At 35.5% G+C, this 15,286-nt stretch overlaps 1 protein-coding gene across 1 annotated transcript in view; it reads left to right on the top strand.

Moving 5' to 3' along the window:
- LOC148956772 (uncharacterized) overlaps window positions 1-15,286 on the top strand; it is a 104,750-nt gene that overhangs the window by 40,545 nt on the left and 48,919 nt on the right. The window contains exon 8 of the mRNA XM_089087235.1: window positions 7,731-7,889. Within this exon, the coding sequence (XP_088943361.1) occupies window positions 7,731-7,889 (159 nt within the window). The remainder of the gene's footprint in view (window positions 1-7,730; window positions 7,890-15,286) is intronic.

Below are 15,286 nucleotides of genomic sequence, written 5' to 3'. Positions count from 1 at the left end.
TCGCTTGCCAATCACCAGCTGTGCTGCTTCGCTGGTCTGTGATTTAAAATACTTCCAGGCGTCTTCGCTGTTGTTGAGTGTGCCCAGGAGCTCAAAGCGATTTGATATCTCAACACTATACTTCTGGCGAGTATATGGCTCCTTTAGTTTCCCAATATCCACTGCTACTGGTTTTCTTTTCGATCGCTGTGCATGGAGGCGAAGCTGGACATCAGCACACACAAGCCTGTGATCTGCATTTCCGAGTTCTGCTGATCTATTAGTTCTACAGTTCTTCGGCGATGATCTCTAGCGTTTAGAAATAATAACGTAGTCAATCGTCTTCTTTGTGCAACCTTTGTTACTATATCACGTCTACTGGCGGATAGTCTTCCATTGAAAGTAGGTGTTCGCGATCACAAATTCATAGGATCGGCACAGTTCGAGGAGGCAAAGGCCATTGTTGTTCAATAGGGCGGGGGATACAAGTCCCAGTATGCCACGCCACACCCCCAGATCATCTTGTAACCCAGTATTGAAGTCACCGAGAAGAGCAGCGACATCGTGGGGGGAAACTATGGATAGAAATCTAGTCAAAGTAGCGTAGAACTCTTTATTGGTTACGTCGTCGAACTAGTTGGTCGGGACATAGCATACTAAAATTGTCATCCTGCCATGCTTGTGCCCAAAGCGGGCCTTCATTATTCTGTCCGATACAGCTTCGTGCAAGAGTAAGGCCTTTCTTGCAAGGCCGTTTAGCGCGAGGCCAACACCATTTCTTCTCATGCTCCCTCCAGACCAGACTAACGAGTGATTATCGCTTATTCGCTCTTCTCCACTTCCAGTAAGACGGGTTTCTGTGAGACCTGCAATCGCCACTTTATTCTTACAAAGTTCTTGAGAAAGTAGGTTCTTTGATGCTGGTGCATTCAGTGTGAAAACATTCCAGGTGGCTATTCGAAGCCCCCTTTGGTCTAGAAAGTTCAGTCTGTCAGTCTTTCTGACGTCGTCAGCATGTCCGTTGACGCACGTAGGTCTCGATCTTAAAACGAGGTCCAGATCCGAGGCTATGCAGTCACTTTGCGTAGCACTTGATTTTCAGGTGGATGGTCGCTAGCCCAACCGACCCAAGGCCTGGAATCTGATTAGATATAGGTTTAACCTAGATACTGAGAGTCCCAAGGTGGGCTCCGCCCGCCACAGCAGGGTGCAGCCACCCTGATCAGAGGGGGTAGTGCGAGGATGACCCCATATCCAGAGGCACGGGGTCAGCAGACACGGTCTGCATCAGTCCGGACGAACTCCATTCGCCTCCATTCTGTAAGTTATACCCTGGGGGTATATAAGGTTTTTATAGAAAGCGTTGTCGTAGAAACTTCAAAAAAGGCTCATTCGATTGGAAATTCAAAGGGCTAGTGCCCATTTTAATAGTCGAAAATGATTGGAGGGCAAATAACCCCCTCTCACACCCACCTTTTCCCCAAATTCATCCAATCAAAATTTTAAGATAGCCATTTTGTTCAACGTAGTTGAAAGTTCTGGAAATCAGGTCTTTGAGGGTGACAACCCCTCCCCCTCACAGCCCTCAAAGCAAGGGTTGTAAGTTATGCCCTTGGGGCATATAAGGTTTCTATAGAATGCTTTGTCGTAGAAACTTCAAAAAGGGCTCAATCGATTGGAAATTGAAATTGCTAGTGCCCTTTTTAATATTCGAAAGTGATTGGAAGGCAACTAACACCCCTTCCACGCCCACCATTTCCCCATAAACATCCAATCGAAATTTTGAGATAGCCATTTTTTCCACGCAGTTTCAAGTTCAGAAAATTACGCCTTTGATTAGACCCCTCCCCCAACTGTCTTCAGGGCAAGGGTTATAAGTTATGCCCTGGGGGCATATAAGTTTTTTATTGAAATCTTTGTCGTAGAAACTTGAAGAAGGGCTCATTCGACTGGAAATTCAAATGGCTAGTGCTCTTTTTAACAGTCTCAAAAGTCGTTTGAGGGCAACTAACCCCCCTCTCTCGCCCACCTTTTCCCCAAACACATCCAATAAAAATTTTAGATAACCATTTTATTCAACGTAGTTGAAAGTTTTGGAAATTAGGTCTTTAAGGATGACAACGCCTCTACTCCCACAGCCTTCAGGGCAAGGGTCGTAAGTTATGCCTTGGGGGCATATAAGGTTTTTACATAAAGCGATGTTGTAGAAACTTCAAAAAGGGCTCATTCAATTGGAAATTGAAAGGACAGGGCCCTTTTAATAGTCGAAAGTGATCGAAGGGCAACTAACCCCCTTTGACGCCCACCATTTCCCCAAACACAAACAATCAAAATTTTGAGATATCCATTTTGTTCAACGTAGTTGAAAGTTCTGGAAATTAGGTCTTTTAGGATGATAACCCCCTCAGAGCCCTCAGTGCAAGGTTGTAAGTTATGCCCTGGGGGTATATAAGGCTTATATGGAAAACTATTGTAGAAATTTCAAAAAGGGCTCATTTGATTGGAAATTGAAATTGCCCTTTTTAATAGTTTAAAGTGAGTGGAGAATAATTAACCCCCCTCTCACGCCCACCATTTCCCCACACACATTCAATCAAAGTTTAGAGATAACCATTTTGTTCAGCGTAGTTGAAAGTTCTGGAATTTTTTGTTTAAGGATGATAAACCCCCCAGAGCCCCTAGGGCAAAGGTCGTAAGTTATGCCCTGGGGGCATAAAAGGTTTTTTATAGATAGAGTTGTCGTAAAAACTTCAAAAGGAAACTGAATCATTCAATTCAATTGGAAACTGAGAGAGCTAGTGCCCTTTTTAATAGTTGAAAGGGATTGGAGGGTTACTAACCCTCCTCTCACGCCCACCATCTCCCCAAACACATCCAATCAAATTTTCAAATAGCCATTTTGTTCAACGTTGCTGAAAAATCTGGAGTTAGGTATTTGAGGATGACACGCCCCTCCCCCCCCAGCCCTCAGGGCAAGGGTTGTAAGTTATGCCCTGGGGGCATATAATATTTGTATTGAAAGCGTTGTCGTAGAAACTCAAAAAGGGCTCATTCAATTGGAAATCAGAAGGCTTTCGCCCTTTTTAATAGTCGAAAGTTATTGGAAGGCTAGACATTTTTATAGTAAAGATCGATGTGGGTATAATGTATTATTTTGTTGTTGTTGTAGTTGTTGTTTTGACCAGGGCACTTTGTATTGAAGGAGTTGTCGTAGGAACTTCGAAAAGGGTTCATTCGATTGAAAATAGAAACGGCTGATGCCCTTTTTAATAGTCGAAAGTGATTGGAGGGTTACTAACCCTCCTCTTACGCCCACCATACCCCCAAACACATCCAATCAAAATTTTCAGATAGCCATTTTGTTCAACGTTGCTCAAAAATCTGGAATTTAGGTATTTGAGGATGACACGCCCCTCCCCCCAGCCCTCAGGGCAAGGGTTGTAAGTTATGCCCTGGGGGCATATAATAATTGTATTGAAAGTGTTGTCGTAGAAACTCAAAAAGGGCTCATTCAATTGGAAATCAGAAGGCCTTCGCCCTTTTTAATAGTCGAAAGTTATTGGAAGGCTTGACATTTTTATAGTAAAGATCGATGTGGGTATAATGTATTATTTTGTTGTTGTTGTTTTGACCAGGGCACTTCGTATCGAAGGAGTTGTCGTAGGAACTTCGAAAAGGGTTCATTCGATTGAAAATAGAAAGGGATGATGCCCTTTTTAATAGTCGAAAGTGATTGGAGGGAAACTAATCCTCTTCCCACGCCCACCCTCCCATTTGCCTTTATGTTTAAAAATTAAATGCTTCCTTAAGATTAAATTAAAATGCACTGTGTTAATGCTAATTCCCAATAAAGCATATCAGCAGTATCCCTAGAACGACTGCGGGTATTATGTTCAAACTTTCGGGGCTACTTCTGCTCTTAAAATTTAACCAAATCAAAATAGCGTAAGTGCATCCAAGCTATCAAAGAAAGTAAACAAATTTTTTGCGAATGGTATCAAGTTTTCCATTTCAGGTCAACTAGAGGAGGTATGAAGCTAAATTAAACACTACTATTTGTGTCCAGATTTTTAAAAGGGTGTATGTTGTTAAAAACTGCTGAAAATTTTTCTCCAGCATACGAAAGCAGGCAATAGTATAAATTCTTAAAAAAAACGAAAAGATTTTAAGTATTATTTTCTTTTTCCCTGAAAAGACTATGTCAATATAAAACGAACAGAAATTAATTAAAACAACTTGTTCACAAAATAAGTTTTTCAAAGAAAAGTAAAGAACTCCATTAAACAAAAATGAGCAAAAATAAAATCAAATAATCTACCAAGCATAAAACTACCACAAATCAGCATCGATAAATAAATGAAACCCAAAACGAACAGAAATCACAATAAATAACCGGGTTAAACTCAAAACGAGCAGAAATTAACATAAGTTGGGCTCAAAACCCTTATGCCTTCCCAAGGCCAGAACGTAGTTTGCACTTTACTGAAAAAAATACATATGAATGTGCATTGTCGTTTTAATATACATATACTGATATTTAGTAATCAAAATGTTAATATTATTTGATTTATTAAAGTTATAAAAGTAAAAACAATTATATTTTTTCAGTAAAGTGCACATTATGTTCTGGCCTTGGGAAGGCATAGTGGTTTTGAGCCCAACTTATGTTAATTTCAGCTTGTTTTGTGTTTGACTCGGTTATTTATTGTAATTTCTGTTCGTTTTGGGCTTTATTTATTTATCGATGCTGATTTGTGTTAGTTTCACGCTTTGCAGATTATTTCATTTAAGTTTTGCTCAGCTTTTGTTTAATGGAGTTCTTTAATTTTCTTTGAAAAACTTATTTTGTGAAAAAGTTTGTTTAATTAATTACAATAAATAACCTATTCAAACTCAAAATAGCAACAATTAGCATGAGTAGGGCTGACAACCCCACACCTCCTCAAGACCAGAATATAATTTGCATTTTACTGAAAACAAAATGCATTTTAAATGTTTTCACTTTTTTTACTTTTACAAATAAGGAATAGATATCAGAATATGTATATCAAACTGACAATACACGGCTATTTATTTATTTTTTCAAGTGAAGTGCAAATTATTCTCTGGTCTGAAGAAGACATGGGTGTTGTCAGCCTTGTTAATGGTGATTTGTGGTAGTTTTAAACTTGGAAGATAAGAAAAACGAACTTGTAGAATTTTGACAACACTTTCGCCTGTAAAAGTTTTTAGTGCCATATATTTTTGCTTAATTTTGATGATTGTTCGCCTATATTTTTTTCTTCCTCAATTTTTTTTTTAATTTGGCACCTGCTATTGCCAAAATTGCAGAGGTTCATATGGAAGTCTTTTCAACACAAATGGTTTTTTGATTTTTCTCTAAGTTTTTAAGATACTTTTTGGTTTGTAAATTCCTTTTTTTCCCATTCCTTAGCACTTTTCAACGAAAATAAAAAAAAAACTCAAATAAAAGTTTCAAATTTAGAATCCTTATTTTCCACAGTGGGGAGGGTATTTTCAACGAGGGAGTATTTTCCGAGGGGGTTATTTTCCGTGGAGGGGGTATTTTTCGTGGGGAAGGACATTTTCCGGGGGTTATATTCCGAGTTGGGGTATTTTCCGGGGTTAAACACCCCCCATTAACTATATTCATTTATGTTATTTTACTGTGTTCATGGCAGTATATTTGACTTTAAAATACACTTATTTATCTATCTATCTAAATATGCAGAATAATATTGTACCAAACCCACTTTGCATGCAGACCCGCTATACTTTACTCCTCCCCCTGTAATATGCAAATCTATAGCCCAAATTTATTTCTAAAGTAACGAAGAAACTAACGAAAAAACCGGCGTGTTCTCGAATTTTACACGGCGTAAACTTGTGTGAGTGGCGCATAATACACAAGTACCAAAATTCCATCCCCCTACGGAAATTAGAAAAATAAAACTCAAATAATTTTTTTCAAATTTAGAAAACCTCATTTTCCGAGGGGGGTATTTTTTTGGGGGGGGGGGGTATTTACCGGCGGGGGCGTATTTTCTGCGGGGGGCATTTTTTGGAAGTTATTTTCCAGGGAGTAATCGCGGGGGGGGGGGTAAACGCCGGCCAACACCAAAAATATGGCCGCTTAAAGTAGAATCAAAAGAAATAATAGTACTATTAGAATTTAAAGATTTAGTTATATCGTCTTTGTGCTGTTGTAGGCGTTTATGATCGTATTTTAAAGCGAGTTTCTTTCATTTGTTTTGCTGAGGATGGCCCTTGGATATAGGGTCAAAATATTCATTTAAAGTTCGCATTCCACTGTCTTATAGAAAATATTTCCCTATTTTTCTTCTTATATTTTGTTGTTTACTTTTTCATTGTTGAGCATGTCTTTTTATATTTAACTTTTAATAAATAAAAATAATGAAAACTGTAATTTCTTCCATGCTACCTTCCCAAGGCCAGAACATAATTTGCACTTTACTGAAGAAAATACAAATGAATGTGCATTGTCAGTTTAATATACATATACTCATATTTAGTAATCAAAATGTTAATATTATTTGATTTATTACAGCTATAAAAAAAAAAAAACATTTGTATTTTTTCAGTAAAGTGCAAATTATGTTCTGGCCTTGGGAAGGCATAGGGGTTTTGAGCCCAACTTATGTTAATTTCTGCTCGTTTTGAGTTTGACTCAGTTATTTATTGTAATTTATGTTCGTTTTGGGTTTCATTTATTTATCGATGCTGATTTGTGGTAGTTTCATGCTTTGTAGATTATTTGATTTTAATTTTGCTCAGTTTTTGTTTAAGGGAGTTCTTTACTTTTCTTTGAAAAACTTATTTTGTGAAAAAGTTTTTTTTAATTAATTACAATAAATAACCGATTCAAACTCAAAATAGCAACAATTAGCATGAGTAGGGCTGACAACCACAGACCTCTTCAAGACGAGAACATAATTTGCACTTTACTGAAAACAAAACACATTTTAAATGTTTTCACTTTTTTTTACTTTAACAAATAAAGAAGTATTAAGACTATAAGGAATAGATATCAGAATATGTATATCAAACTGACAATACACGGCTATTTATTTAATTTTTTAAGTAAAGTGCAAATTATTCTCTGGTCTGAAGAAGACATGGGTGTTGTCAGCCTTGTTAATGGTGATTTGTGGTAGTTTTAAACTTGGAAGATAAGAAAAACGAACTCGTAGAATTTGACAACGCTTTCGCCTGTAAAAACTTAAACAATTTGGAATTTGTTGGTTCCCAAAGCCAACTATCCTTTCAAAAAATACCCAAATCTTCTTAAAGTTTTTGGTGCCATATATTTTAGCTTAATTTTGATGATTGTTCGCCTATATTTTTTTCTTCTTCAATTTTTTTTTTAATTTGGCACCTGCTACTGCCAAAAATTGCAGAAGTTCATATGGAAGTCATTTTTTTGTTGCTCCAACCAAATCATATAGAAAAAATGTTTGTGAAAACATTCCAGAAAAAAACTGAAAAGGGGCCACTCAGTCACAAATTATAACTTTTGTTTTCCTCATTAATGGTCAAAATCTATTGGCAGGCAACCAACAATGGGGCGACACACATTTTTTCCATGGTTTTTCCCTAGTCTGCTTTTTTTTCTTTTTGTTTTCTTATAATTATTTCACAGTCCCAAATTTCCTGAGGGAAATTTGCCCGCCTGCACCCCCCCCCCTGCCGGCGCCCATATATATAACAACCCTTTGTGATTTTTTTTTCAGGACTCAGTTCTTGATCTTCTCATAAGTCTTGGAGTTCCAAAGGAGAAAATAATACCTTCAATCCCAACATTCGGTGAATATTTTCGTCTAGCAAATAGTAGCAACAATCTTCCTCAGTCAAAGTCCATTGGTACCCCTTCTTTATTAACATTCCGCCAGGTAAGTTTATTTTCTTGAAGAATTGTCAAGGGTTTTGAACCTATGTTAGATCTTGTATTGATTTAATTAAAAACGCCATATTAATTGTACCGACCAGAAAATGGTACTTAGAAAAATTGAACAACATAAAAAAGTAAATGAAACAATAGTTGGAAATTAAAAATGATCAGAACGTTTCCATGTACTAATTAATAACTTGAAAACTGCTAACTAGTTTTTTAATTAATTTCACTTTCGCTCGTTCCTTGTGGATCTATTGATTACGTTATTTCAGCTCCATGGAGTTTTGATTATGCGCTCAACACATCTTAACGAATCGGAAAAGTGGGTTGGTCATCCCTACTGAGGTGACATGAGTGGTGAAGTAATGGGAAATCATTTGTAAGAATCCGAAACGTATAGAAATTTTCGAAATATCAGAGGGAAGAAAAATGTTTACTGCCGGAAGTAGCTCCGTTCATCTACATTCCGAACTCTTCTTCTGCAGCATCAATTTCTTATCGTATTTCCAATGAAATTTTGATTCTAATCAGTTTCGTCGTTAAGGGAGGAAGTTACCCCTCCTTCGCCCCCCCCCCCCAAAAAAATGGAAAAAACTATAATTTATTAAGTAGCTTTAAAACTGCTGCTCATTTTAAGTGTCAAATTTGCTTTTTATTCTGAGCAGAATTTTTTTTAATTAATCCATGCTCATTTTTAACGTAAGGAAAATAAGAAAATTTGCGGTTCATTACAATTCATAATATGTTCCACATTAATAATTTTCGAAATGTACTGCCTTTGAAACCATATCATCAAATAAAAATGTGGGCCTAGTTAATGGCAAAATTGAATAACGTTCTATTCTTCCTGTTTCGCCACATTTGCTCAGGTTAATTTTTTCCCTTGACATTTAAGGTGCTTTACTTCATAAAATCTACCAGTTCGAGATTGGATTTTCTTGTTTTAAAACTTTCAAAAATGGAAATGAATACAACCTCTATATCTGCAAAAAGGACAGAAATGAAATCATAGAAGTATAAGAAGGTATATAAACAGTGAATATGATTTCATGAATGAAAAAGAAATCATTGAATTGTACTCGTATTTGTACTACAACTAGATAGGAGAAATCAGTTGTAGTTTGGTCATGGAATTTTGTAGAGGAGGATCCGCTCCAGGAATCAATTAATTGTTATAATTATTATTTCCAGTATTTAATTGAAACTCCAATTCTCTTATTTGTCATTGAAATACCTAATAAGCACTAATAAACTCCTACTCCTTGCGTTTTGGATTCATATACTAACGCATAAATATTGAACTGCCTCTATTTACAATACCATGCTGATTTCTCACTATTTTCGCTTTTCTGAATATTTCTTTTAACCAGCTCCAAAAAAACTGACATAAATGTGCTAAGAATTATAACTGAAATTAGTCGCATTTCAAACAATGTCAGTGCTACTTGTGGTACATTTATCTCTGCATCAACATGCTGTACGAAATCTCTGCTGAGAATAGAATAAATTGAGTTAAAACAAAATATGTATATTTTTCTCTCAATTTAGAAGTTTTGCGATTTATAGACATAAGAACGATATTCTGCGTCAACCTCTCAGGAAATATTTACCCCCCCCCCATACCCTGATTTACCCAAGAAAAACTTTTGAGTATTTTTATAGAATTCGTTTTTTTAATATACAAAGGGGAAGGTAATTTATAAACTCTAGGAGTCAATGTTCCCTTCCAATTGGCATCCCTGGCAATTTTTAGTTAATTTATGGTTTCTGCCGCAGTGATGCCCAAAATTGTTCCAATTTTCTGGATATTCTTTGTCAAACAATGCCCAATGGATAAGTCAATAATTCTAATTCTACTTTCCAAATGCTTTCATATTTAAAACAGGGTTGCTATTTAAATGTGGGCAATATGTCACAATATGCTGTATCTTTACTTAAACAGCGCTATTGTGCTGCCTATGATTTTTGTTTCGGCTTTAGCCCACTGATATCAATGCTATTTATCGCAAACTCACAAAAATATTAATTTAACAAAAAATTATAAATACTATATCAATAAATCCCATATATTAAAAAATTGGTACAACAAATTAAATCTTACAGAGTCAAAATCCATTCAAAATTACGAGCAAATGAATAGCACGATAACCGGGGCTCTTAGAATAGAGCTTGGTTCATTTACAAGATTGAGCATCCTTTGTTTGGTGTGGGGGTTGGGGGAAGTTGAGGGGGAATATGTACTGTAGCATTAGTGGTGAATCTGGCTGAAAAAAGGCGAGTATAACGACATTCACCTTCACAAATCCGAAAGTTTGTTTGCGCTACACTACTGCCGTCTGCAGCAGCTCATTGCTCACAATTTTAGTAAAAGCCAAGCACCAGCCCTTATTTTTATGATTGTTTAACGTGTGTTTATTGTTTATAATGTATTGCGTAATATTTTTAAGTTCACCAAGTGGCGTGTTTGTTAAATAGCTACTGAAAGCAAAAAAAAATATGCGCTTTTCTTTTCTACCGCTTGAATAGCACCTACTTCAATACCACTCCCTCTTGCCCTCCCCCCCCTCAACAAAATACTGTAGCTACGCCCCTGATTCTAATGGAAGACATGTAATTCTTTATGGTTGAATAGTATCTGTTGAAATTTTAAATAGTTGAGGTACAAACTGAAGAAATTGGAATCAGTTCCAAAAGAGGCACAGTCAAATATTAACCGTATACTGATACGATTCTGTACCGCAAGTATACATGTTTAATACTCATGAATGTAGACTATGGTAAAAATGCCACAAATTATGATTTTTTCTTTTAGTTTTGCTCAAGGTTTGAGAATTGTTTTTAAACTTTGCTAGAATTATGACAAGTATTTTCAAGCTCTATTACTTGAAAACCGCACGTCTAATTGGTATTGCTTACAATATCTAATTTTTCAAGTTAGTAAAATGAGCAAATATAAAAAAAAGAAGTGGGATATACAAGCACGGCCATATTCAGAGGAGATGAACGGGTCTACTGAGTTTAATTACGCCCCCCCTCTTCCTTGAAAATTTGTCCGACTCGTAAAGAAGCAACAAAAATGAATGTCTACAAATTTTGATGTGTTTCGTAAAATGTTGTTTGTAAAGCACCCCCCCCCTAAAAAACTCCCTTTAAACCAAAATCCTAGATACACCCTTGCATAAAAGTCACCATATAATTTAATTTCGTAAACCTAAAAATAAAATCCGTTCTTGTATATTTTCTGTGAATTGTGGGTTTTTAAGAGCTCAAATATAACATTTTTTCTTCTTCTCCACTTTCATTTTAGACTTGCTCTGATTCTTGCTGTCTCCTAACAGCACATTTCTTCGTTCTTCACTGTGATTTTGGAAACTTTCTGATACTCACTTTTCGTGTGTCTTCTAACTCTACAATTCTTGGTTCTTCCTTTCGTTTTTAACACGTCCTGATTCTTACTGTTGCTTGTAACTCTCGCTGCTGAGTATATTTTAACTGCATATTTCTTTGTTCTCGCTGTCATGTCTTCTAACCACACATTTCCTTGTTCTTCATCTTCATTTTGATTTGTTCTGATCCTCATTGTTGTAACCATGTCTTGGTTACAATATAAAATAACATGTCTTGTAACCGCATATTTTTTTTTGCTTTTCACTTTTGTTTTTGAGTCGTTCTAACTCTTGCTACCACTTATCTTTTAACTGCAAATTCTTATGTTCTTCAATTTTGTTTTTGACTTGTTCCAATTGTCGTTTTTGCTAGTATTCTAATTACATATTTCTTTGTTCTTTATTTTCATTTATCATTGCTTCAGACATTTTTTCAGTGCCTTTTGCCTTAGGTGCTTGGATTAATCCTGTCACTTTTGATGGTTTAGGTTGTTCATTATCACCCGTAAATTTTCATTTTTCAGGTCGTTCTTTTGATCTTGTCCCATTTCATTGTCCACTTTGTTCATTCTGAGCTTAGGTTTTTGTCCTCTTTTGTTCTTTTTTGTCCTTATTCTGTGCTTACGTTGATTTATGTGTGTGTTTCTCTTAGATATTATGAAGTTGCTTTTTTGAAATTTCTTTTCGAAATTTACATCATCGAATATAGACACATGAATTTACATATTTCAAAATTTTTGTTCTGTAAATTCTTCTAAAACGGTTTTTAAATCTATTTTCCTTGCGTCTTCACTTTCTATCAACATAATTGCCAAACTATTTAGTCCATTCTGATTCATTGTTGATATCAGATTTTTTTTTTCTTTAGCATGGAAAATGATGTCTCTCCAGAAGCAACATTTACTTTGCATTGCTAAGGACATTTCACAATATCGAAAATCAGTTGTTCATTTTGATAGCAGCGCGGGGCCCTTTCAAACGTGGGGTCCTATTTGACCCAATCGCCCTTTATCCGGCCCTGGTACAGGGATCTTCTGAGCCCAAGAACTCATTAGACAATTTTTAAGCTTATCGGACACACAATAATTAGGTATATTTTTGAGGGTCATAAATCTTCTGATATATTTATAAGGGTAGATGGATAAATTACATTCCAGGCTAAGTAGCTATTTTTGGTCTGCGTTGATTGATAATCAGCCAGAACAGTCCGGGGGGGGGGTGAGGGTCTGTAAAATTGGAGGAACAAAGAATGGGGACCGTTTCCGGGTCCACGGCAGGTCACATAAGCATTTTCTTATATGATATCATGCATAGCATAAATAAGATAGTTGAGTTTCCAATGCATCAATTATATATATAATATAATGTCCGTTGGAAGGCCCAAAAAGCGAGAATTTACAGTTGCAGTCACTTTAAAGGTTGTGCCAAGGTAAGCCCAATGTAGACAATTATTTGAAAAAAAAATATTTGTAAAAATTAAATTTTCAACATATAATTCAATGTATAAAAATAAAAAATTCAATATGTATTGAAATAAAAATATTTGAAAAAATGAGGGTTTTATCGGTTCATGAGGCCCGAAATGATCGCAAAATCTTTCGCCTTGGATCGGCTTGCAACTTACAGCACATTTAGATGGTTCGAAGTGGACCTTAACAAAATAAAAAGCATTTTGAAGCACCGACTGTGTCAATTTGTAACGCCTCAAGATGACTTTTAATGTAATTGTTTTTCTGTTATCAGCGAACTTACAGTGAAGACTAAAATAAAAATAAATAAAAATGACGCAGGCTTTCTAAAATAATAATTAAAAGTCATTGCATAAACCTATGGGCTGTCAAAAATTTTTATTGAGCACTCAAACTTTGCCTCAGGTTTTAAACGTTGTCCAATATTTTATTTCTTTAGTATAAATATTGAAAAAAACTTTAAACTCGACGAAGAAACAAAGATTTTGCCTGTATTGATTTTTGTCACCCAAACATGGGAAAAAACTTTGTTCTGTTTCTAATTGGCTTAAACTTAGATGTCATATTTTGGGTCAAAGTAACCTCAATGATGACAAACATTAAATAAAATTTGGTTTTATGTAAAATTGAAACTCACAGGGATGAATCAAACAAAATAAAAACAACACAGAATTTCAATATCCTTCCAATTCAGGTTGAACTACGACACTTATTAAGCAAATGTTTAAGAGTGTCTAGATAAAATGCTAACAAAATCAATTAATTTTCCGTAGGTTTTGGGAGTTTGAGGTGCAAGAATAGTTTGAAATTATTGCCAAGGAAACATTGTCACGAATGCCAGGATTTGTTTTTGCAGCTAAAAATATTTGGGACAATCAGAAATTAAATTTGCGGACGGATATTGGAATACAAGGGCCTAAGGAACTGTCAATGATCAAGTATGGTTCTGAAACATTGTCCCTTCAAAAGGCTGAGGAAGATTTGTTAAACATTTTCCAGATAAACTGTCTAAGGGTAATTTTAGTTACTGGCTTGACTGACCGTACATATATATACGGTCGTACAATTTATGCCTATTTTACAAAAAAAAAATCGAGTTCGATACCACTTTTTAGGGCTATAATTAAAAACAGGTTAAGATGGCTAAGCCACGTTTTACAGATTAAAGATGACAGATTTCTAAGGATTGTAGTTTTTGGCCATTCATCTGGGGTCAAAAGTAAAATAGTTCTCCCTCAGACAGCACGAGAAGAGGTCGAAGAGGATAATGAAAAGAAATTAGGACTTCAAGTAGCTTGATGATGCAGTAAGTTGATAGTAGCAGCAGTGGCGTCAAATTTCGAGTCAATTTTAAGTCTAGGGCAGACAATTCCATACACCGGTATCACCTACTCTGTAACTTAAACCCTTGCAAGATGGTTATAAGTGTTTGGTATCATATGCGTTCATTAATATCTTACTGTGGCCCAAGATCCCTCCTGAGCCTTCAAAAACTCATAAGAGCCTCCATAAAACGTAGAGAATATATTTAATGAAAGGCTAGGAGTTTAAGTATTTTTCTGTCTTTTCCCTAGTGTCTCCCTCGTGTCTCCTCCGATCGCTCCAACAATTTTGTAGCAAAATTTTGAGACAATATACCAAGGATTGCGAAAATGGAAATAGCTACACTTATTTTAATGAAATATATTTACTAAGTGCAATATCATAGTTATGTGCGTCAATTATATTTCAATCTTCTTCCCTAAAAAAAGAAATCCCGAAAATTTAAGCAGGCCTTTTGAAATGTGAGTAATTTAACTTTCAGTTGAAATTCCTAATTTTTCTCATTCAATATTTTAACTTTTGAGTGGACATACTATTGTTAACAGTTTCTGCTTCATTTTTCCTGTGACTTTGTAAGATCACTGCTCCAAAACAAAGAAGTAAAAAAGTTAAAAAAGACCCTTACTCTAAAATTTATTAATCCTATTAATATCAATTCGTTTTCACGAGATCAATAAAATGAGCTTGTTAATAGGGTTCCTCTCAAAGCTTTGATAAGTACACAGAATAAAAAAAATAATAATACTAGAATATTTAAATAACATGTAGTTTAGACACTTCATCGGGTTTGTCGATTCTAGAGTTCAAGTTTTTTATCAAGATACAGACTATTAGGCTGATGGAAGTGGATCCAGGAAAACAGACGAACATGAATAAAGAGATAAGTCCCATTTTTGAAAGAAATTGCTGTTCTATCCTTTTTTGCTGTCCAACTCCAATCCGGACAATAGTAATGTATTTCCAGTTAATAAATTTCCAGAAACTTATCATATAAAATATTTTTTTTCCAGATCTATAATTCAGTTTAACGCGCTGTCACTGAAACTATACACAATAGAAAATTGAAGCCATGTAGTGAAATCCTTGGAAAGACCCCGAAATGTACAGAATACATGACACTTAATTTTTTTTGTAAGACCCTCATTAGGATCTATCAAAATTTATCAATAACGCCAGGAAATACGCACAGTCAGAGGGGTTCCAAAATTGTACTTAAA

The sequence above is a fragment of the Artemia sp. Qi Xiang Cuo genome, chromosome 1, assembly GCF_049724085.1.
Source record: "Artemia sp. Qi Xiang Cuo chromosome 1, ASM4972408v1, whole genome shotgun sequence".
NCBI lineage: Eukaryota > Metazoa > Arthropoda > Branchiopoda > Anostraca > Artemiidae > Artemia > Artemia sp. Qi Xiang Cuo.
This window is presented reverse-complemented; position numbering and strand designations above follow the sequence as displayed.